General features: G+C 38.9%; 1 protein-coding gene across 1 annotated transcript in view; it reads right to left on the reverse strand.

Annotated features, from left to right (window-relative positions):
• pde4ba (phosphodiesterase 4B, cAMP-specific a) overlaps positions 1-27,963 on the reverse strand; it is a 170,488-nt gene that overhangs the window by 125,854 nt on the left and 16,671 nt on the right. The window contains 2 exon segments of the mRNA XM_029430502.1: positions 9,911-10,149; positions 24,359-24,453. Of these exon segments, the coding sequence (XP_029286362.1) occupies positions 9,911-10,149; positions 24,359-24,400 (281 nt within the window). The 5' untranslated portion in view covers positions 24,401-24,453.

Here is a 27,963-nt window from a genome sequence, read left to right on the forward strand (position 1 = left end):
TTAGCTGGGATTTGTGGTAATGTTGCTGATGATGTTGTGACCTTTAGTGAGGCAGGCAACTGGTGAGTGGAGGCCAAGAACAAAATGGCAATTTTGAACGGAGATAAAAGCAAACAGCTTAATGGGCATCAGTGAGGAGGAACATACACACTGCACCAAAGGTCAATTGATTTAAATAAACAGTCTAAAGCATGCATCTGACTGCCTGGAGACCTTTAGCAGTAAGAAGGCAACCACAAATTCACTTACTACATACAATATATTTCATTACAATATAACATTTTTACACACACACACACACACACACACACACACACACACACACACACACACACACACACACACACACACACAAAAGGCTACTCTGAGTGATGAAAACAAAACAAAACAAAACAAAGGGCAATGACCTAAAAGGTAGAGAGACGGAGAAGATGAGGGAGAAAAATCCAAAAAGGAACATCAGAAGAGGCAGAATGGAAATGGAAATGTGAGCACTTGTTCGTCTGCTCTGTGGACTGATGTCTTTTGGTTGTGAGTCACTGATGATTCTGAGCCATTTAAGCATGGAGTGCTTTCTCACTAAATGCATGCCAAAAAAACTTTTGAAAATAGTCTTACACAGCTTGTATATAAAGAAGAAAACACTTTTAGTAATATGTGTCAATGGAGCACAGCAGGCTGGAGTGTGTATCAGCTAGTGGTTTAAAATCAGACAAAGATGCATGGCATTTCCTGGCTCTTAATACGCTGTCGCTCTCATGTTATATATCCCAGTACAAATAATCAAAGTTTCACCTGTAAACACTGCAAAAACTAATACTTAACAGGATTAAAAAATACTGACCTGTATTTTTCTAACTGACTATTACATCTCAGTAGCATCCAATACTGGTAGGTGAACTGGTTGTCATACACATTGTCTGAACGGATCTCTGAGAATCCAGAAGTTTCAATCACTTTTCCATGGAACAATGTCAAAATGGAGGCAAACGCGAGCAAATCTTCTCACTAACTTTGGATTTACAAAGAAGATCAAAGATAATGATGCCAGCGAGGATTCTGCTGTGTTTAGTAACAACCAGAACCAGAACCAGGGAACAAATGCTGATCAGATATCTTTAAAACAGAGCCTTCAAGATGGGGGATGAGTGTCGCTGCCTTGCTCATCACTTGGAGTTGGCAGGTTACAAGTCTTTGAAAGAGGTGGCAAGATTCAGAAAAAGCATTTACAATTGTTCCTCTCTAAATTGCATTCACTGTACCACCAGTGTGCTAAAAATGCACGAGTTAAAAGGACACAGCTGCAGAACTGAACACCCAGATTCTGAAAATCAGACTTTCACTGCACAGTGAGAGCAGTGCTGAGTTTGCCAGTCATTTCCAAATGATGATGCATCATCCCGCTCAAATGTGTAGAAGGCTAAATACAGGGGCCTCCTGAAACATCTTGCTTCATCAGGGTTCCTCAGTGACTTGGCATGCACGAAGGATGTGTTACGTGAACTTACTTAAGTAAAGCTTTCACAGCCAGCAGACGAGACTGATGAAAGAGAGAGAAGGGGGGGGGGGGCAGATAAGGTTGAGCGAGGTATCGCACTTCTATCAGGTTGTCGATAATAATCAGTCTCAACGATTACCTTACAGTCAGTCAGTGGCTCTTTTGATACCTCTTGACAAGCATTTCTGGACAAAAACATAAGAGACAGCCTAATTCTCTACGGTGAGAAGTTAAATAGGAGTTCTTGCAAACCTAACAAGACAGTCGCCCAGGGAAGCACTCAGTCAATTCATAGGTTGGAAGCTACAAGGAAACAATCAGGGAGAAACACTGAGAAGACTGATGGCTACACAAAATGTAATGGCAATCCACCAAATAGTTGTTGACATATTTAAGCCACAGTGGCTGACCGACTGAAGCACTTCATAGAATTGAAAAATAAAGAATTCTCCTGCAATTTCTCCATCTACTTGCCATTTCTTCTTGAAACCAGAGCTGATGCGGTAGAAAAAGAAAAAAGAAAAATGGCTGGCACTTTAGCAAGATGTCTGCAGTGAAAAAGAAGATGACAAAAGATGAATGATGACATACACAAGAGAAGGGCAGAAAACCAATGGCAGCAGGTTATTTTATAAGTGATGAAAGATTGAAATAGATTGAATTAGAGAGTGAATGGGCCATTTCTGTCCACATTAAACTCTGGTTTTTACACCCTTGAGAGCTTGAATGAAAGCACACAATGCACGGTCACAGCACAGGAAGAATAGAGATATACAAATAGGGCCTGCAGCCAACTGTAAAAGAGGCCTGGCAGCTCTTCTCTGCGCTTTGTTCCTTGATCAAGTGGACCCCAATATTAGGATCTGTTGAAATGGAGACTGATAAAAATGCTGCATTTTTTTTTCCAGGCCTCTGGGCCACGTCTGAAAATGATTTGAACTAAATGATCAGTCAATTAATCAATTATTGGATTGAGAGAATCTCAAGAGATCACCTAATGGATTACAAATAATCCTGAGGGGGACAAGAAAATCTCCACCAAATTGTATGACAATCCATCCAACAGTTGTTGAGACATTTAACCCACAAATGTCAACCTCATGGTGGTGCTAGAGGAAAAGTCAGGGGGTCCTCTGGGTTCTCAGTTTTTAAGATATTTCAGTCTAGACCAAAGTGGCATGCCACACAATTAGCATAGGCTATAAATGCTGGTTTCAGCTTCTCAAATGTGAGGATTTTCTGCGTTTTCTTAATATGAAAATTAAATTGAATATCCTTTGGGTCCTGCAATACTGTGATGAACATTCATCCCACATTTATAAATCGTAGCAGCAGCTGAAATGTGCTTTTCGCCTTAGGCTGTGGTGACTCTGGTTTAAGCTTCATCAAGATCTATGTTTTGATACATGCTGATTTGAACCAATGTAGTTGTAAGAGGAAGCAGATGATAGCATTTATCAATCAATATCCTGGCCAAATTTTCCAATCTTATTTACCTACCTTGCTGAACGAGTAATGGGTTAAACATCTTATAAGCAGCCCTGCCGCTCCAAGCCCCACCTGTCATTTTCCATAATGTCACAGAATGCAAGAAAGATGCCTCAGCCTTCCCCATGTTGCCTTAGTCTTTGGTCTCTCACAGTGAAACTCTGAGCATATCAGAACATCCTTAGGACCTGTGTGTGTGTGTGTGTGTGTGAGTAGGGATATGGCTAGTCTCTGTGTGTTTATTATGAGTGTGAGGGTCAAATGGAGGTGATAGAGAGTGCGTGTGGTTTTGCGATGAGAACCCTTAATTTAGCATCTCTGATTACATAAAACCACCTCTTACTTATTCCCTCTTTCAAGATACGTGTCTCTCAGATAATGAAAAACAATGCTGTATTGTGGCCCAGATTAACAGACCTGTACTCATTTACAAAGGTTCCTGGAAAAGAGAGACAATAAGAGAGATAATAAACATTGAATTGTCCTGCACAGGTGAAAAGAGGCTGTGAATTATTTATCCATTCAAATGGATATCGAATGCAAATTATGATCAATGCAAATATAAACAAAGGATCAAGGGCAATACAATTGAAAACAGAGTGAGACATATGACTAAAAAGACAGCAGAGAACAATAGCAAAGGGTTTACATGTGGTTTGGGGATTAATCTAAAAAAAGATGCAGAAAAATCAGAACAAAGGGTTTTATGATTTGAAGGTGACCTTGTTAAAATCTTCTTCTGCGTACAATCGTAGAGAACAGAAAAAGAGTGATGTCGTCTACAGACTTCTCCAGGGCTGTTTGAGTATATTGCAGCATGAAGACATTTATCCAGTAAACATCCCTGTCAACTCACAACCTAACAGACTACACTACTCTGAGGTTTAATTCACACTCACACATGATAGGATTGCCATGCAACACAAACTGACAACCAGGAGAGTAGCCAAAGTAAATACAGATAAAAACTGATTATTTTTCCTCTGAACCAAAACTCTCCCAAAGCTGACGAAACTCTTGAGAACATTAATGTTCGTTCCAAGGATTTAGCATAAAAAGGATCATATTTGACCATCCAATGTTCCACTAGCTAAGCTGTGTAATCATGCAAAATGATGTAGAAATATTAGATGCATGCTGACTGTGGGAGTTTTGTTGAAATTCAGGTGAGCTGCATTTCCCCTGCCCATAGATTGAGAGATGTGTTGCCCCAAAAGTCCCACCTATTTTTTGGCAGAAAAGATAATTAGATCGTTTAAAATGTACTAAGATAAAGTTACTAAAGAAAGCTACATAAAACTCTACTCAATTGGAGCAATATGAAGGAATTAAATGCTTCGAAATGAAAGTGGTTGTTGACCAGTGTCCAAAACATTTAGTTAATCTGCAGATTTCCAAAGTTGAAGCCCAAAGGGGCTTAATACTTTGTATACACATGGTATGGTTGGAACTGAATATCTGGAACTCAGACAAATACAACATTTGTGCGTAATTTGTCTGCCTTGGTCTCTGTGCGTGCTAAAATGAAAAATGTAAGATCCAATTTTCTGCTCTCTGGCTGCGTGGATTACTCACACCCACACCAAAACCGTCTGGAACACCAGCAGAGAGGGCAGCTCATCAACACAATGCACAAAGAAAGTACACAGAGTGCAGACGAGTCATAATCTGACCGGTGTCGTACTGACCCGGGGTGAGGAACACGTCCAAATATAGTTTCAAATCAAGTTTGGAGAGGAAATCTGAAATAGTCAAATTTAATTTAAAGTGGGATTAGACATCACAGAGAGCAGTGGTTTGGACTTTAAATAGATACATTTTTACAAGCACAAACATTTTGAGAAGACGTGTAGAAATGCCTAGTCCACAGGTACACCTCCTTTGTTCTCAAAAAAGATCTCGTCCACACAAGTTGTTGTTAACATTGTTTTTAAAAACTGTGGTGCTGGCAGCGGGGTCTGTGTCGTGGGAGTGTTGGACAATGTAGCAGTAAGTGACCTACGTAGCGCATTTTGACGCCTCTGTTCCTAGTATATATAAATATAAATATGATGTTATAAGCCAAAAACTCTGTTTTCTCTGTCTACACGTCAACACGGAAAGCAGAATTTCTGAAGATCTTTACCCCGGCAGAAAAAAGCTCAGTTTGAATCAACTCATCAGCCTACAATTGTGAAAGCTTTATATTCACAGTGGCATGAACGTCGTAGGGTAGTTTATTTTGTTTATCTTCACTAAGGAATACAATACTACCAACTATTCATACGTTCATGCAAGTTTATCGTCAGCTGGCCGTCGGCAGCAGTCAAAAGACATGAGGTGATTGGCATATCAAATCCTAATTTGATTACAGAACTGACATTTATTTATTGTGATGACCTTTTTTTGCCTGATGAGGACAATGTAGATGAAGTTTTCATGGCGACTGCTACATCAGGTTAGGGTCTGATTACTAGTGTGCATGTACTGTAAATGCATCCACTAGCACTGTTCTAACTGTAAACAGGTTTCAATCCAAATGTATCGCAAATTTGAACTGAATTGTAAGAAATTCATCAAAGCAAATGCAATGTAGAAGACTCGATGGAAATATGACAGTTCTGTTTGTTTCATATATTATTGTGATGAAGGTTACATCAGATCTGTGTGGAGCGATGAGGAGACTGTTTTTTCCGCCTGTATATTAATTATTTGTCTCTTCAGCGGAGCAGAAGCTTCAGTGGACGTAAGTCATTTGCTACATGCACTTAATCATTTATTCGCTAAATCTATTTCCATTGCACTTGAGTGCATTTTGCTTTTATCAATACACCAATTTCTCTACTATAGCCAAGCTTAAACATTTTCAGCGTCTTATCAGGGTTGTTTTATGCACAAATTGAAAATGCGCATCAAAACAGATAGTTATAATATTTCTGTCCTATACATGCACAACATACGTTTTGATAAACACATATGCAGTATCCAGTCATTGACACTCATTTACAGTTTTCTTCTGCACCACACTGGCATTTCTCACAAGCACCGAGCCACACACACAATCCATGAGGCGCACCCTGAAACAATTGTGTGCATCAGCAGGAAAAATAATTGAATCCCAAAATAACTTCTTACTCCCTCCGCCTCCTTCCAAACATTGATTAAAGCACTTAAATAAGTACAATAAAAAGAGGGAATTGAGAGGAGACAGAGTGCTGTGCTGATGACTGGTACTTAAATGGTGTTGCAGACATATTTAGACATGTATATGACATGGCCATTTTGAACGGAGATAAAAGCAAACAGCTTAATGGGCATCAGCGAGGAGAATCATACACACTGCACCAAAGGTCAATTGGTTCAAATAAACAGTCTAGAGCATGCATCTCACTATGACTGTAGACCTTTTACAGTAAGAAGGCAACCACAAATTAACTCACACAGACACACACACACACATACACAGACACACACGCACACACACACACACACACACACACACACACGCACACGCACACGCACACACACACACACACTCACGCGTCTACCAGCCTCAGGCTTCACTAGGGAAGAGAGTAATCAGACTTGAGGACCTTCAGGAAGTTTCTGCTGACCCTGATGTTAAAGCAGCAGTGATGCCTGAAGGACACATAGTGTTATAGCTTTTTAAAAAGAGAGGGAGGTCAGGAGGGAAAAGCACACCTCTACAACCAGGGTTACTGACGACTGACACACACCTCACCTGCTATAAAGTCTGTGGTTGCCCGAGCGGACTGTACAACCACAACACACTTGCTGTTAACAGAAAGAAATGGAAGTCGTCTTCAGATTCTATCAAAATAAAAAAAATGATATGTTCATATGGGTAACAAATTACCTCCACAAGCCTCCAGAAAAGCTTCAGTGCCTCTAAGTCTCTGGAAGTATATGTATTCCCTCATTTGGTGTATTAATGATGGTGGTGGAGAGCACTAGTGACCTGTCAGTCTAAAATCTCCCACAGGTGTTAAATGAGTTTGATCTGGTCAACATAAAGGTCATAGCATACTCACGTCATTTTCATACTCATCAAACCATTCAGTAAACCCCAGTGTGGAAACATCTGCATTTATGTTTCTATACTCATCTTTTCAGTGTATACCTTACATGTTTCACCAGTGTGTATTTGTGAATGTGTGTGTAAGCCCATCCAGTCAACAATGTTCACACTGCACTCTTCTGGTAGAAAATTGAAATTTCAGCTCTTCAAGCATTCACCCGATGACTTCTCAATAAGCAGGACTTTCTGTTCAATGTGATTCATCAACGTTCGGGATGTTGATGGTAAAATGATTGTTCATTCCTCAGGGTACCAACTTCCATGCCTACTACTCATTTCTGTAATAGATCCTGTATTGCCTAGAGCCGTAACATTTGGTCAATTAGTCAATCAACAGAAAAGGATAACTGGTCCCTTCTTCACAAATGTGAGAATGCTGTTTTCTTGTTGACATAGATGATAGTTTAGTGAATATCTTTGAGTTTCTGACTGTTGGTCGAATAAAACAAGTAACTTGAACATATGACACTGGGCTGTGGAAAATTACAACAAGCATTGTTTGACATTTTTATAACAAAATGCTTAAATCAGTGAATCAAGACAATAACCGATAATGAAAATAAATGTTAAATCATAAGCTTTTTTAAGATAGGGAGATGGGTATGCGTTTCCCTACATTTTCTCTATCATTTACAATAAAACCGTCAATAATGGTCAAAACTGTTATCCAGGCCCCGTGGCTTTGACCCTGTCACAATAACAATATTAGTGCTATGGTTCTTAACCTGGGGTTCGAGACCCCCAGTGGGGTCACAACATAAAATTGGGGAGTCATGAGTTAATTAACAAGAAAGTAAAGAAGAAGAAAAAGCATTACTGCTGATATTGATATTTGAATCAATCTAAATCAAACAATCTGAGATGGGAACATCACTCTGTAATTAATCTGCTCATTGTCACAGTGTCACAAGAAGGTATTACTTGGCAAATAATGGTCACCAGATGTCTATACAGTACACAAAACACCCATACACTAAAGTGCACCAGCCAGCAGTCCTTATTCATCGAACTGAAAGGAGTGAAACACCCTGCAACTCCATCTAAAGGTTTCCTCAAGTGGCTCCATCTTTACATCATACGCATGCGTGTACCCACGGACGCACACACACCAGGACAACACAGGGGCCAATCAGGACTGATTAGCTAGTTAAGTAAAAGCGTATCTGAATTTGACACGACTGGACAACTGGCTGACCGCCAAGAACTGGCCACTTGCTGTTTGTGTTATCTGAAACTGCACGTTGTACCTGTTGCTGTGTGTGTGTGTGTGTGTGTGTGTGTGTGTGTGTGTGTGTGTGTGTGTGTGTGTGTGTGTGTGTGTCTGAAGGCATGCTGCAAAAATAATGAAACAAGGCAGTGTCCTCTTCAACAGGCTGAAAGCAACATGGCAGATCCGTCACTGATGCAGAGAGGGATTCTAACAAGTTTTCCAAAGCCCAGTCTTTGCTCAGTATGACTGGAGGATCCCAGTGGTTTGATAAAATAACTTTGTCTCCAATGATTAGCAGTTCAAATTACATTTATGTATCCATCCGTGTTTCTTCAAGTCTACAGAACACATGGAGGCTGGCTCGGCATTCAGCATTGATCCCTGTCATATACTTGTATGAGCTAGTCCACTGTTCCACAACCAAACCAAAATCCACATTGCTCTTTCAAAAGCGGAAGAAAAGTCCTGACAGAGTCAGCCCTCAAGCATACAACAATGAAAATAAGACGCTTAGGTATGCCGAGCTGGCAGCCGGCGCTGGACAACATAGCTGGAAAGCTAAGGTTCGCCCAGTGGAAGAGGCTGCAGAGGCTTCGTAGGCACGTCAACTACCAGGCTGCTTAAGTCAGGTACTCACCACTCATTGAAGACCCTGAGATGTCATCATCGTTCCCACTGATAACAGGAAGGTCTCAAGATATGTGCAACAAACTTCACGTCAACATCACCTAGTCCTAAATGGAACAGAACTAGCTTATTGCAGATATGTTGGTATTTGTGTATATGTTGGCCAATACGTTTTTAGAAATCTTTGTACAGAAATTATGAACTAGGTCGGAGGTCATTTAGAAACAGTGTTACCTTTACATAGTTTGTCCAGCAGAGAGCACAAACAAGCTGATTCTTCAACTGTAAAATGTCCCACTCAATATGGATCTTGTTCACAATTCTTAAACAAGAACTAAGACATCTGAGTCAAGATGTTTTGTTTATCTTTTAATAGATTACTAACAGTTGATATTTTGTACCAAATCTTATTATCAGTATCAACCTCAAAAATCCAGTATCAGTCAGACTACATACAGCAATTAAGCTCTTTTTCCCTGAAGGTTTATATTATGTTTTCGTAAAAGTATATTCATTGTTTATAGCAATAGCTGAGGTGGTCTTTGTTTAGGTGAGGCGGGCCATCTCCCACTACAAAACACTGCAGGTAACTTTGGGACAAAAACTCACATTTAATCATCAGTGAGTGCTGCATCTATCTAATGTACGCAAGAAACCCAATATCCACATCAGCGAAAGCATATCCTATCCAGTTACACAGATTCCAACCACATAGGCAGGTAGGCCTTCTGCTATACTGATAGTATAGCATATCGTATGTATATCAACTTAATAAAACAACAGGGGAGCCTGGGCACTTTAATTAGAATGAATTAAAAACAGGAAGAGCACTGATCTCCACATTGTCGACTTCCCAGGAACAAAGAAGAGCAGCCTAATGTTTAAATGAATAACTCAAAGTGCTTGACTGTATCCGGGTGGTTTTACATCGTGTCATAAACAATGTGCTTGTTCTGCTGCCATTGAGCAGGTTTGTGTTCTATTGACTTTTATTTTCCTGTCCACTCACCATTCAGGATCAACCGGCGTGATATCTATCCTAGGAGGGGCTCCAAAGGGCAAGGATGTCGGCCTGGCCATGATTTCTTCATCAGGTGTCCGCGACCTCTCCCCCTGACGCCATGACAACGGGGGTAGCTGCAGGTTGCCCGAGAAACGCCTTCGACCACGGCGCAGGTCAACACCCAGTGTGCAGGATGGAGTTGTGAAAGACTCACTGAGGCAGCAATCAGGAGGCTCTTTGCAGTCCTGGCAAGAGAAAGAAATGAGGTGCATGAACTTAAAGAACACTTTTAATATTAATTTGGAGGCAAAGAGAAGTGGAACATGAGAGTCTTGAGATAATAGGAGATGAAAGGAATAACGCAGAACTCAACTTAAATAAGTGTTCCCTTCAATTCAAAGTAAATCCTATGTTTAATTTAAAGTCCCACCTTTTTTCTCCAGCTCGTCAACCGTTTGACCACTAAGGGGCGCCACAGGCTTGTTTCTGACTAAAGATGGCATTGCACAGGTAAAGCACGACACTTCAGTCTCTGGAGACATATTATAGCACATGTATGAGCCAGACCCCTCTTCTCACTTTCCCCAACCTATCGTCTCAGATGAAGTGCAGAAATAAATCCTACAAAACCCAAATTTGCAATCTAAAATTGACTCATCAAACCTTTCATGGCCCACATTCTGATGACTTAATAATTAAATTTGGTTGAAATAAATATAAAAACAAGATCTGCTAAAAATCTCTTTACCGTACGGTATAAAATCAGGAATCCCACCGAATGTTTCTCTCTCCACACACATATCCCCTACTCCAAAGCCTCCGCTCTTGGCTTCCGCCTCATTTACTGGCTTAATTTGTCTCGTTAGTGTGTGCCGTCTGTGAAAAAAACTGATTGCAGGGCATAAATAACATGTGTATTTCTCAGCTGCAAGGTCTAATTTACTTGGAAGTCTGAAGGGCATGATAAATCTTTATCCATGTTGTCTCATCAGCTTAAGTTTATAGTTCTAAGAAGCACGGCTGTATTTATTGAGCATCCCAGTGACAGAAATCATTCTCAGTTTGACATTTAAAAAAGCAGAGATGAGTCACTTTCTATTTAGGGTCTTTAAAGTCGAAATGATTAATCTATTACTCAAATTGCAGAACATGAATGAGCAACTATTTTGCTAATCGATTAATAGTTTGTAATTGTCTTTTTTTTGGGACTTTCTTTTCACATTACAAAAACAGTGAGGAAAAAGCAAAGACGAAAACAAAAAACTAAAATCAACCAAATATGAATCAATCAATCCATTTCCCTCATTTAAAATAAAATATGGCACAAAGACAATAATTATGAACCTATCCGTCTCATCGGCTAAACCATCGTTGTTCTCCCAGTTGTTTTTGGAGTCATATGGAGTAGGTCATCTGTTCTAGAAGATGTAGGTGTTAAGCAATATTTATTTTAATTGGCCAGCAGTAAGGACATTTCTTCTAAAGCCAGTATTTTGTCATCACAAGATCTTTAGGATGTATGTATCATCTTTACTTAATAATATTATGTATATGTTCAAGATAGAAGGATGTGAAGGTTAAACTGGTTTTTGAGATAGATTGTTGCTACATAGATTGCTGTTCGACATTTAAAGATGTCACATTAGGCTTTAGGAAATTCTGATGGGCAAATCTCACTGTTTTCTGACATTTCATACGTCAAATAACTACTTTGAAATAATTGTTACTACAAATAATGTGCAGAAATATGTTCAATCCATCCAGCTATTGCTATAGAGAGTTGCAGGAGGGCTGGAGCCAATCCCAGCTGACAATGACACATAGAGACAGTCACGCTTACGGGCAATTTAGAGTTGCCAATTAACCTAGCCTGCATGAAAACAAAGTACCTGGAGGAAACACATGCAGGCATGGGGAGAACTTTCAACCCCGGCAGGTTTGAACCCAGAACTTCCTTGCTGTGATGCAGTGGTTTTATTTGATAATGAAAATAGTTGCAGTTCTATAGTGATGCCATTCTCTCTCAAAGAACAACCTCCACTCCACAGTGTAGGAAGCTGCATACAGTAAAGAGCTCTGAGGTAGGAGTGTTTAACATCTGGTCATGCGCTGTACAAGTCTACAAGATGGCAGAGTTGAACGACAATGTGTAGTGATTTTCTATTTTTAAGCTCGATACCTACTGGGTCTCCAGTAGTAAGAATTCCTTCCGGTAAACACAGACTCCCACTCTTAGTCCTACAACAGCTCTACTTGGCCTTTTTTGCCTTCCCCCGCCTACTGAGAAGCGTTACAAACTCAATTCATTCTTGCTTTTTACAAAGCGTAGATGTATGTTTACAGCATGGGTGGTGACTTATTTTTCCTGTTCAATCAGTGCTGATGACAAACAAATGAATACTCAGACTCAACTTGCATGTTTTGTGGAAGCAGATACTGAAGATGCATTTGGAGACTTAATAAAAACTCAGCATACTCAATGTTTGTCCGTTGCCATTCATTGCAGAGTATGATTTATGCTTGAAGTATTTAAGTGCAGATATTTTTCAAGTGTACTGAATAAAAACGTAACTTCTTTTATTACACTTAGTTGAATACTCTATTCTGATTGGTCAATCTTGACATTCTACGGTCTGTTATTTCTGCAGACCGCTGCTACGCATAACAAACCTTTGCTCAGGACGGTCTGATCATAGGACCACGTTCAATCATATCAATCCACAGAAATCAAATAAACACATTTAAACATCTGTGTCAAAAAATAAAAATAAAACATTAGTTTTCCTTTACTCCATTAGAAAACACCATGGAATATTATTTTAATATTAATTTTCATATATGTGGAGAGCAAGAAACCTTCAAGGATTCATGATGGCTGAACTGTCCCCAGTAAAAACGACGCAGTAAAGCAAGACACAAAGGCACAAAGAGCTGGACGACAGAGAAACCAGCAGAAGAAGACAGACATGAAGTAAACACTAAAGAGAACACGGTATGGACTGGATTAAAGATTGGTTAACGGAAAAGAAAATGTGACCAGACTTTGACAGAAAACCTCTTTTAGTGCTGTGCTCATTTATGCATCTGTTCAAAATCCCTCCCTAGGGAAGAACTGTCTTTTCTAGTCGACTGCCAATCACACAGCAATTAGAGCTGGGATATACAGGACTGTCTCAGAAAATTAGAATATTGTGATAAAGTTCTTTATTTTCTGTAATGCAATTAAAAAAACAAAAATGTCATACATTCTGGATTCATTACAAATCAACTGAAATATTGCAAGCCTTTTATTATTTTAATATTGCTGATTATGGCATACAGCTTAAGAAAACTCAAATATCCTATCTCTAAATATTAGAATATCATGAAAAAGTATACTAGTAGGGTGTTCAACGAATCACTTGAATCGTCTAATTAACTCGAAACACCTGCAAGGGTTTCCTGAGCCTTGAAAAACACTCAGCTTGGTTCAGTAAACTAAATCACAAGTATGGGGAAGACTGCTGATCTGACTGCTGTCCAGAGGACCATCATTGACACCCTCCATCAGGAGGGTAAGACACAAAAAGAAATGTCTCAAAGAGCAAGCTTTTCACAGAGTGCAGTTTCAAAGCACATCCACAAAAAGTCTGTTGGAAGGGGGAAATGTGGCAGGAAACGCTGCACAACCAAGAGAGATGACCGCAGCCTTAACAGCATTGTGAAGAAGAGTCGCTTCCAGAATTTGGGGGAGCTTCAAAGACAGTGGACTGAAGCTGGAGTCCAGGTATCAAAAGCCACTGTTCACAGACGTGTCCGGGAAATGGGCTACGTATTCCCATGGTCAAGCCACTTCTGAACTCAAGACAACGGAAGAAGCGTCTGACTTGGGCTATGGAAAAGAAGCACTGGACAGTTGCAGAGTGGTCCAAAGTCCTCTTTTCAGACGAAAGCAAGTTTTGTATTTCATTTGGAAGTCAAGGCGCCAGAGTCTGGAGAAAGGCTGGAGAGGAGCAAAATCCAAGTTGCTTGAAATCCAGTGTGAAGTTCCCACAGTCAGCGATGGTTTGGGGAGCCATGTCAGCTGCTGGTGTTGGTCCACTGTGTTTCATCAAGCCCAGAGTAAATGCAGCTGTGTACCAAGAGATTTTAGAGCACTACATGCTTCCGTCTGCTGAAAAGCTCTATGGAGATGAGGAATTCATTTTCCAGCATGATCTGGCACCTGCCCACAGTGCCAAAACCACCAGTAACTGGTGTACTGACCATGGCATTACTGTCCTCGATTGGCCTGCCAATTCCCCTGACCTGAACCCCATAGAGAATATGTGGGGTATTGTGAAGAAGAAGCTGAAAGACACCAGACCCAACAATGCTAATGAGCTAAAGGCCGCTATTGAAGCATCCTGGGCATCCATAACACCTCAGCAATGCCACAGGCTGATTGCCTCCATGCCACGCCGCATTGATGCAGTAATCCATGCAAAAGGATTCCCAACCAAGTACTGAGTGCATTAATGGACATTTTCAAATGTTTGATTTTGTTTTGCTGTTATAAATCTTTTTTTTTACTTGGTCTGAGGAACTATTCTAATTTTTTGAGACAGTCCTGTATAGACACCTCTCGAAGTTTGACATAATATGAATTGCTAATCTAAAGAAGGTCAGAGAGTTCCAACCGTTGCTACGCAGTAGAATCTAACAGACTATCTTTCTTGGCAGAAGCAATGCAAACATTATTAAATCAATAAAAACATTAATAAATCAATATTTTGTCTCACATAATTGATTAATTTAGTAAGAAGCAGTGTAATAAGTAAGGGATGATGTGCAGCTAGTCGGTCATTATTGCGAAATGAACCCCAACAGGGTGCGCAGATGTTGTTAAATTATTCTGTGTTTGTATTCGCTGGAATTGATTGTCCGGCATATGTGGACTCCGTCTTCGACTATCTTTTCTATCTGTATGTTGTCATTGTGTATGTTTAATTGTGTGCCCATGCTGCAAACCAATTTCCATTTGGGATTACAAAGAGTATCAATCAATCATGTGAGGTTTGGCAAGGCTTTTTTTGTGTGTCTTGGTGTTCATTAGGTTGTTTTGCATGCATACTACATACAGATTTGCATAGATTAAAATCTTCCTAGCACTACTTGGTTATTTATACATTTACTTTAAGCATGATTACTAAGAATGATTCTGATATGCTTGTTAAGTAGTGTACCTGTCAATTATTATCATCCCTCACTTCGTATTGAAAGAAGAATCTCCTTTTCACGGTCAATAATAAATGTAATACTGTAATTAAATCTCAGACATTGTCTTGAATGTGAGAGATAACACGGTTGAGGGATAAATCTGCAACTACTGTTTAGACAAGTATATAAATACATGGCAGCCATCAAAAGGCAGAATTATTATGTAATAAACTAAGAAGCAGTGAAAACAAGATTTATGAAATTAAAATAGGCTCTGCCGCAGTGCGCTCTGTACATATAAAAAGCACAAGGAACAAAATAGAAACACAAAGAAAGGAAAGTGTTGCTTTCCAAAGCTTTTAAGAGACATTTGCTTTGAGAGATGGAGAGTCTTCAGTAAGGAAGACAACACAACTTAAACTCTGTGATAAGTCAGAGAGGAAATTGGGTGATGGAAAGGCAAGGACAAATTGAGATATGGGAGTGATAAGAACAACGCTGCAGAGCAGAGAGGATAAAGAAAGGACGATTGAGGTTGGTGATATATATGAGACAGAGCCAGCAGAGAGAAACAAACACAATCACAAACACAGAAGGAATACCAGAGCACAGTTGGGGACACATGTATAAAAACACAGATGGAGCTCAACACTGAGTGAATCATATCTCAGATCAGATAATGCTTTTATAGTAGCAATCACACTGAACAGAAATACAGACAGAGGACTGCACCATGCTGGACGCCTGCCAATGCCTGATGCATTGTAACTATTAAAATGGCTTCGAAGTAATAACAGTTTCCATATTTAGTGTCATAGATTCATTTGCTTTTGTTGATGCTTTTAATACATACACATCTTGATTGCTTGTTGCAAAAACATAATCACATGACAATGAAAGTTGATCTGGATACCAACATATTGTAGTTCATTTATGACCAATGTAGAAACAACCAGAAGAGAAAGGTCCAGACAGTCAAAGCAGTAGATGCAAAGATATATAACCTTTACTCTTATACCAGAGATCACGTTGCACCAGCTATTGTTGGATCCATTTTTAAGTTTGTGTGTAAAATCCTTCCTAAGTTATTAGCACTTATAGCTAACATATTCAGTATAACAATACAGTCACGTATTAACATTGTTACAGTTACGGCTGGCGGTTACTGGGTTTAAATATTCACTAACAACTAAAGCTGAAGCTGTTCTTTGAGGAGGTAAAATATTTCACAGCATTATGTTGAAATGTATTTCCTAAATTTTGTCCACACTTCACACCATTTTGCACAGTCGGGACTGCTGCTCAGCCTTCACTCATTCCTTTCAAGTGCATTACCTGCTATCTTTAGACGACCCTTTACTGCTGTGACGTGTTTCTGTTGGCAGGAGAAGGATGGGTGAGGTGCAGAAGTCCATTAGCCTATTAGCAGCACAACTCCTGTGGCCTCTAGGTCTTCCTGGGACCACTAAGGACTCCTTAGTCTCACACACAAACACACACACATCATAGAAATAGGAATATTTTATATTCAGCTCCCTTACAACTTCATGCACACACGCTGAAACACACAGGAGTCCTAGCAGCCAGGCCACAAGTCCTGAGCGGCTGGATAAGATTGATACAGAGACGATAACGTACCTTTGCAACCTTGTCAACACTAAATTTACACTCAGACCATACAGCACATATATTACCAGCCTTTTGAGACTGTACTCAGTAGAAAAGCATAGGTTATTTGTTCAAACACCGACCTTCAGTGGCCTTTTGCTGTCATGTGATTTATGACTGTCCTCTACAGAAGAACTAACAGCAAATAATGTGTTAAAGTCGCCTATGTTTAAAAAAAAACCGCTGAATGTCTTTATACCAAGGCAAAAACAGGAGACTAGGATTTGTGTACTTTGTCAAATGAACAGTACTGGTTTGCTTTTACCATAAAGATGATTTTTTTTCTAACCAGAGCCTAGTAGTTAACAGGTGACATTAACAGGTGAACGATCTACTGGTCAGTTCTCTGGTGGACAAACTACAGTGTGTAATGTTGACAGTGTCTAAATCACCTCAAACATAGTTTGGCATTTCTTGTTGTATATCAGCTGACATTTACATCGTTTCTGATATGTCTGCATATGTCCGATAGATCAGTCTGGCTGATTTATCGCTCAGCTCTAGTTTGTGGTACGGTAAGTGTTGACTCTTGTTCTAATAATCGCTGAAGAAGGCAGTGAGATACAGTGATAAGACCTGGAAAAAAAAAGCAGTAAGCTAACCTTGAGTTCCAAATATTTTATCACAGATACTTTCTTATGTTTTATGAGGAAACTCGTGCAGGTCTCAAACCCCTGCTTCTAAGTAAAAAAACATGATTCAAATCGCCAAAATATTATTATCATGAGTGAGAAAAGGATCTGCCGAACGCATTGATACAGATTTTATTTTTGTAGTGTCAAAATGGGAGAATGGGAGCAGGTTAGAAAACTGCCACCGTTTGCTTTCCTCCAGAAATTTCTGGTCTCAATGCGGCATCTCCTGGGCATTCCTGTCACTTTCAGGATCAAAGGGCCAAGTCTGTAAATCGCTTTGCTTCCAGAGCTTCATTGAATGAAAGAGAACACATTTCTACGTTTTGGAGCTAAAGTGAGAGAGAAAATTGTGAGAATGAGGGCAAGTTTTAGACCTTAAAACCTTTTCCTTCTAGCGTTAATGATATGAAAATCCCCACTCCCTTAGGTATGTGACGTATGAAACCCTGGCTGTCATTGCTACACTGCAGCTCCAAGGCAGAACTGCTCAGCCATGGTTACTTTGCTCGTGATATGTCTTGTAGCATATAAAAAACACCATATGGAGATGATAACAAGTAAAAAAAAAAATGTTTTAGATTTCTCTGAACTGAATATTCCGTCCTACACAACAATATTAAAATCTGAGAAAGCACATTTTAATAAGATTCAAGGAAAGTTGAATATTTAAAAAGTTTTAATAGGATTTCAAAGTTTAATAATACGTATAATGTAGGACAGTTGGGGATGAATAAGCGGATAAGAGTTGAAAATGCATGAAAAAGTGAGGACATGTTTAAATTCTAAACAGTTGAGTCCTTTCAATCTTTCCAGGATTCACACTCAATAACTAAATCAGCCGACACAACTTAGGCTTTCTATGTAAGTATATTTGGGAGCTTTGGGAGGAGCGAGACATTTTCCAAACCCTCTTTAGAACAAAAACTTGCGATCAATTTTGGATTAGTGAAAGTTAAGCACTCAACTATGAGAAACTTAATTTTATATTTCTCACTCCCTCTGAGCTGAGATAGACTTCTACTCTTTAAATACTCACCGTTTCTTTGTTAGCATAATGGATCTCAGGGCATCCTTGACTGGCACCCTTTCCATTTCTCACCCGCCCCCACCAATACCCAAATCCCTCTGCACTCTCGCCATTTCAACACCAAGGCAACAACACACCAGGGAGGAAATGAGAAGATGAGCTTAGAAAACAACACCTGCTTTCCATCAGTTATAGAAGGGGAGGTATAGAGAGTGGGATAAAGATGACAGAGAGGAAAATAGGAGAGCGGATAACAGCAAGAAAGAAGCGAACAGCTGGGGCATGGCACATGATTGTATATGAACATGATTGCAAATACATTCATGGCTTGCAACTTGATATTTGTGTCAGTATGTATGCTGAGGGCGGCAGTATCTCCAGTTCCCCTGGAACTGTGTGGACTGATACCTGGAGAGGTGCCAGTTTGCCTCCTGGGCACTGCCGAGGTTCCCTTGAGCAAGGCACTGGACCCCGACACTGCTCCCCGGGCGATGTATCATCATAATACTAGGATGGGTTAAATGCATAGTCTAAATGTCACTGTGTGTGCGGTGTTGTGTACAAGACGATTAAAAGAGGATTCAAAGCCTCCATTTCCTTGATGTATTTAAGACCCTGTTATGTAGAGAATAGAGTAATTCTTAATGCTTGCTACTACATCAAAGTTTTTGAAATGAATCGGCAGATTTAAAAAGAAAAGATTATGTAAAACTTTGCATTTGCGAAACGCTTTCCAATGTTTTCACGCAACAAGAGAGACAGGGTTGTCTGCTTTCAATAAAAAGTCATTTCAGGACAAATAAAATTCATTTAGTTCGATTTATAGGCTGCTCAAAGTGATGAAATATTGCCCTGAGGTTGACAGAGGAACAGGATATTAATAAAACTGTTTGGTGAATTATTATCTCTCCTTTCTTTCTTTTATCATCATCTTTTCCTTTAGCCGTCAAATAACCCGATCCCCGTATCTCAGACAAGTATTACAATAAAATGCCTTCTTTCCCTCTCTATACATGTGATGTGTGATTAATATGGCTTGTCGGAGGGTTCAGAACACGTTTAGTGTAATTCGCTGAAGGTTATTTTCAAGCGATCTCGGCTTCATTTGTCTAGTATGCATGCATGGACAGTTTATTGGAGAGACAGGGACGACAGTTGAGATGTAACAAATCATGAAAACCAGATTGAGACCCGGACTGAATCCATGTGGTTACGCTGTTCATAGTCGTTTTGTGTCTAAGGATAATTCCCTTCCCTTTCCCCCATTTTCTGAGTAAATATACAAAATAACTTCTCAAAAGTGAATATTTGTAGATTTTTTGTAGTCTGAAATATTAAATTAAACATCTCTTCTGACAAAACAAGGAATTCAAATATTTCAATGTGAGATTTGGGAGACTGTGATGGCCCTTCTTCACCATTTTGTAGAACAAAATATTGTTTTAATTGAGAAAAGAATCAGTGATTAATAAATAATTTAAGTCATCATGTCATGTATGGCGAGGTATAGAGCTGGGTATTAAAAACAAGTTTTTAATTAGAATTCATTCAAATCTGCCATTCTGTAGACTGTGCAGCATTAACAAATTCATAAACTTTCAAAAACTTATCAAGCTCAACAACTGATATATGAGTGATATAAAAAATAATTTATATATATATATTAAAAAATAATTTATATTTGACTTTATAAAATGTATCCTCAGCCTCAGAATGTAAACAATTAGATATTATGAAATACTATCTTACTGCAGAAGTGTGCCTCTAACTTTCACAGCCATGGTTAGCATACATGTTTCTAATTTCTTTGAAAATATGACACAATCTATGGGTTATATGGGAAACTAAAGCACCACTCTGACTACATTCAGAGAATAACAAGGCGTGCATTCAAAACAATGCGGAAGAGGTCACAGTTTAAATCGGATACAGAGACAGTGGAGGGAGGTGAGAGAGATGTCATTAAAGAGAGAAGAGTGACTGAGAACAAGACAGACAGAGAGGGGGGGGGGGGGGGCGGGAGAAGTGTTGAACTGTTGCATTCGCTGGCTTAGATTTAACCCTCAGCTTCCAAGCTCTCTAATTGGAGAACGAACAGCTGTTCAGTTCGACCTGCGCTCCCTGTAAATACAAGCTCAACTGCCAGAGAGGGAGAGAGAGAGAGCTGTGGAAGGACAGAGAAGTTAGAAAACAAGAGAAGGGAGAGAAACTGACAGCGAGAAGCAGCAGGAGAGTCAGAAGGAAGAAAATAAATACATCAAAAAATGTTTTAACCAAATGCCTCGATATAGGACTATATTATAGTGTTGACCATTTGAGCTTTCACAAAATATTTACACAATGAGATTTTTGATAATTAATCATCAGTAATGTGGATATAATGACTAAGTAAAGGCAAATAATAGAACAGCTAGAACAGTCTGGTAAATTCAGACAATTACATCAATTTACTGTAATGCAGCCTTTAAAAACAGTTATTTCATAAATATTACAATATCCTAAATCTAAGACGATATCTAGTCTCATATCACGATATCAATATAATATCGATATATTGCCCAGCCCCGACCAGAAGCACCAGATGTGATTAGTTATTGCCTTTTCAAAATGACATATGAGTGTTTTCTGACCAGGATATCATTGTTGGTCAATGCCTTCCAAAACTGTATGATCATTGCAAACAATGACATGTTCATGTTTTATTATCTTTACCATCTAATTTGCACAATTACAAGAGCTTCTTGTCAGGTAAATGTAAACAGTAGGTTGTTGTTGATTTACTAAGAAAAATATAAGCATACACACAGTCATAAATATGCAGAGTCGCATACCATTGGTGGTATGCATTAAAAAAAAAACACTAGAGCACATTCACACACATACAGAGATGGACAGTCAGAGCTGATCAGATAAGAGCTGGTTAGCTGTGATTTGCATGGGAATGAGGTCATTAGGTCTGTGGAGTGCAATGACATTATTTAATCTGTTCACCCCTCAGTAAAGTGTGTGTGTGTGTCCAATCTCACACACAACACACACAAACACGCACACAAATCCCATTTGAGCCTCCCCATCTAAACCAAATCCCTTCTGTGCGCTGAAATCTAATAACAATGTCCTACCTCAGCACACTTAACCTCATTGATTCAGGAAACACTTAACACTTTCACTGAAACATATCCTGTAAATACATAGGCTTCATTGTGCACGGCTGAATGCATACACACAAGCCCGTGACAAAGAAAGTAGGCTATTCACTGTTGGTTTGCTCATCTGTTGTAACTATTCTGAAAAACAACAGATGTTAAGACCTTTAAACAAATGAATCACAATTCTTAAAAGTTATTACCCATATGTTGAACCAGCTAGGACCTTTCAAAGTTTGTGGAAATGTCTTCATGAATTTATTTTCAAGCCATTGATTTAAAAAATGACGACAATAACAAGTACAAGATTATAAAATAGATCCTTATTTTAAAGGAAGAGTTCAACATTTTGGGAAACATGCTTATTCGCTTTTCTTCACAGAGTAAAAAGGCGGTTTTTACCATGAAATAGCCTCTGATTAAAGGCTTTTACATTTTTTGCCAGAGGAATACGTTGGACCTTTCTTCTTTGTTGAATTTGTGGTTTTAGGAGCAGTTATGAGCTTTAACAACTGTTTACCTATCCGTCTGTCCCACTGTTTGCATGGCAATCTCACTGTGACAACAAGACACCTGTGTTACAGCTCATAACTCCTCATTTTTACCATTTTTGTTTGTGTACATATAAAACAAAGAAGATATGTGTTAATTAGACGGCTTGAGAGTTGTTGTAGGCTCTTTTTTTTATACTTTAGACAGCCAGCCTAGCTGTTTCCCTTTGCTTTCAATCGTTATGCTAAAGATACACAGGGATGATATCAATCTTGTCATCAATCTCTCAGGAAGAAAGCAAAAAAGCTTCTGAACTATTCCTCTAAGTTTACATTTCTATGTACTTACAAGGCACATACCAGTTTTAATGTGAAGCAGAAACCACTACTATAGACTGAATATAAGAAGTGGACATAGTCACTGTGACGTCACCCATTGGTTTGTCAACTACGGTTAGGCCTTCTCGCCATTTTTGTTTTTGGAGCCAGAAGTGACTATATTTGGACAAAGAGTGGAATTTAGAGCCCTCTAAGTTATCAGCTAACGCTAGCACTAGCTAGCTAGCTTAGATAGCTCAGTGCATCCGTAATTCATCTTTACGGTCATATTAATTGGGATGCTAATTTTGGATGGTGTAAAACAGGCTTAAAACAAAATGTACTCACCGGAAAAAACTCCCTTGAGTGTCAACGGTATTGATGCCATGGTAGACTTACGACTTGTGAATCACTAGGTAGCCACATCCTAAAGCATACCCTGCTTTATCATCTATTTTTAATGGGAGCATGCTTTAGAAACTGAACATCATGCTATATTGAAAATAAATTGAATCTAGCGATTAAGATCATAAACTTGTCAGGAATCATTATCTCATAGACTTCTATGCAATCTGACTTATTTTTGCAACCTGTGAAGTCGTCCCCTGCAGGTCATTCGAGAGAATGCATGTTTAAGGGACTTCACTTTTCAGACCAGGAGGATGCCAAGTACATAACAGCTTGCCCAGATTCCAGTGCCAATGCTTGTTGCAAAAGGTCTCCCCTGTGACTACAGAAACCCAGGTGTTAAAGCAGATGTGCCATCATAAAATTACTGAACCATCTGACAAGTAACACCACCCCTGCACTTTTGAGCTCCAAAGTCTAGAGAGCAGCTACTCAGCTGATTCATCTGTTAGTTATTCTCACATTCTTCCTCCATTTGATAAAAGAATTGTGACCATTACCATTTATATCATTATTATTACTGTATGATGATTATGTCCTTCCAAGTTTGTCTTTAATTGCTCTTGTATTGTTCATTATTTTATAGTTTGTACTCTTATACTAGTTGAAAATACCTCTTATTATATTTTGTGCATTTATTCTTATTTTTTACTGCTCTATACACAATCTCCCTCCTCCGTACACTCTTTTACTGACAACTACATTGATGGGGTCGACACGCTCAGGTGTGGTTGACACCCAAAGATGTGGCAAGATGTGTTGATTTGAGGAGTGAAGAAGGTCTGGGAGCTGTTCCAGGAACAGCCTGGCCTTCATTTTTTTCACTACAGAGTCACTATACTGAACAATAACACATTTTCAAGAGATAAAAGTTAAGTTTATAGAGTTGAGACAATAAGAAGAAAGGAAAAAAGTACACAATGTCCAAACTTACATGGAGAGAAAAAGAGAGAGATGGAGAGAGACTGATTTATGCACACCCACACCTTCAGCTATGTACTGTTTGAGCAATGGTACCAAACACCCACATATACTGTGAAGTGCACCTGCATGTTCTTATTCATACAGTATGAGCATACAGTATTCATTTGCAAGTGCCATACACATGAGCTGCCCTGACCCTGACTCCTACAAACTATTGCAATATGCAAAAGTGCTGTGTGTACAGTAGTGTAATGTTGTGGAGATCAGTGCAGTAGATGGCCAGGGAAAAAAACTAAATGTTCTTTAAGAATTCAAGGTAACATTAAATAATTTATATATATATAAATGGTTATTGTGTGGAAGAAGTATTTTAAGCTTTAACCGTAAATACCTTAAAATAGTAATCCACATATTAAGCATTGCACTCCTATAACATTGTCGGACTCACAATGGAGAGTTTAGTATCAAAATGAATGCAGCAGAAACAGAGATATCATATTCTTTATTCCACACATCCTTCTTCCTTGTCAGACCCCTCCTTTCCTCCCACAGAACAATGAAACCCATCTCCAGTGAGGACACGGGTCATCGAAATGTGTTTGATTTCTCTCTGGTGTATTATGTAACTAGTGAGATGTGTCGGCGACATGATGACTTACATTGTTGGGAGAGACCGTGAGAACACTCCTGCTCTTCCTCATCTTTCCTCAAGTATCTCCCTCGCTGTCCAACCACGGCAGCTTTACATGCACACCTGGAAAACACAAATAGGTTTATTGTGCGTGAATCTTTTAGAACAAGTTGCAATGAAAGTCGTTGAAGATGAGTTCAGTGGATTATCTTGAATAATTAGACATTGTGTATAGACAGACACATCGCTGTTGAGTTGATCAAATGTCACATTTTCATTGCTAGAAAAAAAACATTTTTTACCTTAACTTTCATTAAAACTTAAACCTATTATTTCCTAATCCGACTTCTTTATGCAGTATTATTTGCAATCTTTTCCGTTTTTTGGTCAATACAAAATAATTCAAAAAACACATATATACACACATTTCCCTCAACAATCAATAAATAATTCATAAAATATAAGGAATTTCAGTCTGGTTTGTGTCACTATGAGGAAGAGTAGAGCAAAGCGGTCAAAACTAAACAGCCCTGATAATGATAGAATATATATATATATATATATACCATATATATATATATATATATATATATATATATATATACCATATATATAACATTTTGAAATTTAGAAAAGTATTTCTGGTAACTTTTTGCAGACTTTTGTAGGAATCACTTCACATCACAGTGATTCCTATAAAAGTCAACTCTACAATACAAATGCCTCCTCCTGGTGTAGCACCAGCAGCTTAGGCAGAGCTGAAGAAACATCTAGCAGAGGAGGAAAACTCAAAGAATAACACAGAGTATGTCATGTGTGAATGTTAAAGAACTATTCAGGTCGTCTGCCTGAATTGGGTCACACGGGTTGTGAATATTTAAAACTACAAACAACAGTTCTGACATTTAGTCTTTTAAGTCTTTGCTTTTAAGCCACTGTAAGAACATCATTTTTAGATATGTTATGTAATAGGATTACACAACTTTACTTGAAAAAACTGTCACTGTCCAGAAAATATTGGGTAAACACATAATAAAACGCACTGCCATTAACCATTAATTAAACACTTAATCAAAACATAAATAGTAAATGTGTGAGCGCTCAAGCACTTCCTGCCATACCTGAGAAGAAAGCATGTGCTTGTTTGGTTATCTGTTATGGTGATCCGAGGGAAGGCTACGCTCTCTCAAAGCAGCGATCTTATACAGGCCCGGGGTCATCTGAGGTCACACATGAATTTGTTGATATAAATATTTGACCTACGCTTGCGCGAGACGGAAGATATTCAGTGTTAAGCACTGCCTCTGGCGGTCATCCAGGATTCATAGAACCGTAGTTACATACGTAACTTTTGTTTTATCTGGAGGAAAGTCTGCACAACTTCACTCAACTGCGTTGGCAAATATCCACCAGATAATAAATCATAACAAACTTTAACAATACAACTGCAAAAAACTAAAACTACAGGAAAAGTAATGTAATAATAGATAACAGAACATGGAACTTAAATTGTTTGTATTTATAGTAATTGTGAAAGCGTAATGATGAGATTATAAAGAATAACAATTTTCACAATTCATAAAATCAAGGAAATAGCAGAAAAACAATTAACCCATGCTCTGTGTGGGCGTGTGTGTGTGTGTGTGCGTGCGTGTGCGTGTGTGTGTGTAGCAAAGGTCAACTCTTAACGGACAAATTACACAGAGAAAAATAAATGAGAACACAATACACACTGATTATCGCTTATCTTGTCTCCCTCAGCCCTTCGTCAGATGTTTTCAAATAATCTTGCCAATTTTGATCATCCTTAGCTTTCTGTCTCTCTTCGACAAATTATACTCTTTGTAATTTTTCCTCTCAATAACACATACTAATGAAACCGTGAGCTAATGAAACCTTAAGCAGCCTTAATGGTTCAGCACACTTTAATTCCCCCCATTTTCATCATTCAAAAGCAGCATACAAGATCGACTCCACAGTCATTGAGCCTCTCTCTAATGAGCCAATTCAGGCAGTCGTTAAAGGGCCCTAAGAACTCACGTTCCTCCTGTAACCCCTAATGGTGGGTCTCTTCAAAACAAAAGTTGAGAGGGGGAGATTAGAATCAGCAGTGGCATTAAGTAATACAGAGGGAGGGCCTGATGGTAAAAAAGATAAAAGAGACCGTTTCCGGGAAGATCAGGCGAAATTAGATGAGGAGGGGTTCAGAGAATGATACGAAGGTGCAGATGGAGAATGTTAGAGAGAGCTACAACTAAGCAGGTCAAAGAGGATTTAATGAAATATAGAGAAAAGGCCGGAGGTTAAAGAAAGAAGGATTGAAGAACGAGTTGTGAAATGAGGAAGCAGAGGAAGAGACAGGCAGAGTCAGGGATAAACAGCTGGGAGGACTAGATGAGGTCTTTCTGTTTAAAGAATAGTTCCACATTCTGGGAAATACTGGTCTTCAAGCCTGTTATTATGAAGGAAGTAGAGCAGGTCACTTACTTTAAATTTCTGGGATCAATCATTGACAAAAAACTCACTTTTCAGACCAATGCAGACTACATCCACAAAAAAGGCTTTATCCTCATGAAACACACCCTGAGCATGATCCACAGGTCACTTACCGAGAGTATTCTTACAACATTGTCTCCTGGTATGGGAACCTCTCAGTTAGACACAGGAACAACCCAGGGGGTTAACCAAGCCAGGAAGTTCATTGGAAAATCCAAATCCTATACAAGCGGTCCATAACCAAAAAGGCAACCCAGGTCTATAATGACCCCACCCACACCCTACACTCATCATTCCAGCTGTGGCCATCTGGCAGGTGACTCGAGGTCTAACTAGCCAAGAAATATGGGTATGAGATGTCATTTGTCATCAATCCTCATCTAACTCACTGCAAGAAAAGAATAATTGTATTTTCTAAAATTACAAACTATTCTCAACTATGCAAACAGGGTAATGTTGCGTTTTGGAGATGGCATACACATCCTGTTACTTGATAAGAAATCAAATGTCAAAGGATGGTTCATGCCCTTGAAGCAGATGGACATTTTTCAGCTCGAACAGACAGAACAACTTTGACACCACTATTACATAACAATTCCCCCATCACACCACTTAGATGCAGTGAAAGAAGAGCAACACTGTGAACGAACATGCAGTATTCCTCTGAACAGTATTGACGTAAATGTTTCTGGCCTGCTACACAAACTCACTAATACAGTCAGCACATTCAATAGATAGTTAACATTTACACTGAAGACGACGGGTAACATTGACTGTTGACTGCTACTAGAAATGTTTTCCACATGGTGATTACTAGGATAGCTCAAAGGCCTTTTATACCCCTTACCCTTTTATAGTTAGCAAAGTTGCTGACAATGAATGATCATAGTTCAAATATTGAAGGAAGTTTAATTGCATTGCAATTTGGATTTTGTGACTTCACTCGTTTTTTAGGCTAAATTATTTCTGGTAGCTGGATTTCTCCAAAACAATCTCTTTTCAGTATTGTTCAAAGAGATGCAAATGCATTTATGCAACAGTATCTGAAATGGATCATTTCCCTCACTTCAAGATCATTAAAAAGGTTCAATGTGTAAGATATGGCAGAATTTAAATCTAAAACATTAAAATAATGAA

The sequence above is a fragment of the Cottoperca gobio genome, chromosome 4, assembly GCF_900634415.1.
Source record: "Cottoperca gobio chromosome 4, fCotGob3.1, whole genome shotgun sequence".
Taxonomy (NCBI): Eukaryota; Metazoa; Chordata; class Actinopteri; order Perciformes; family Bovichtidae; genus Cottoperca; species Cottoperca gobio.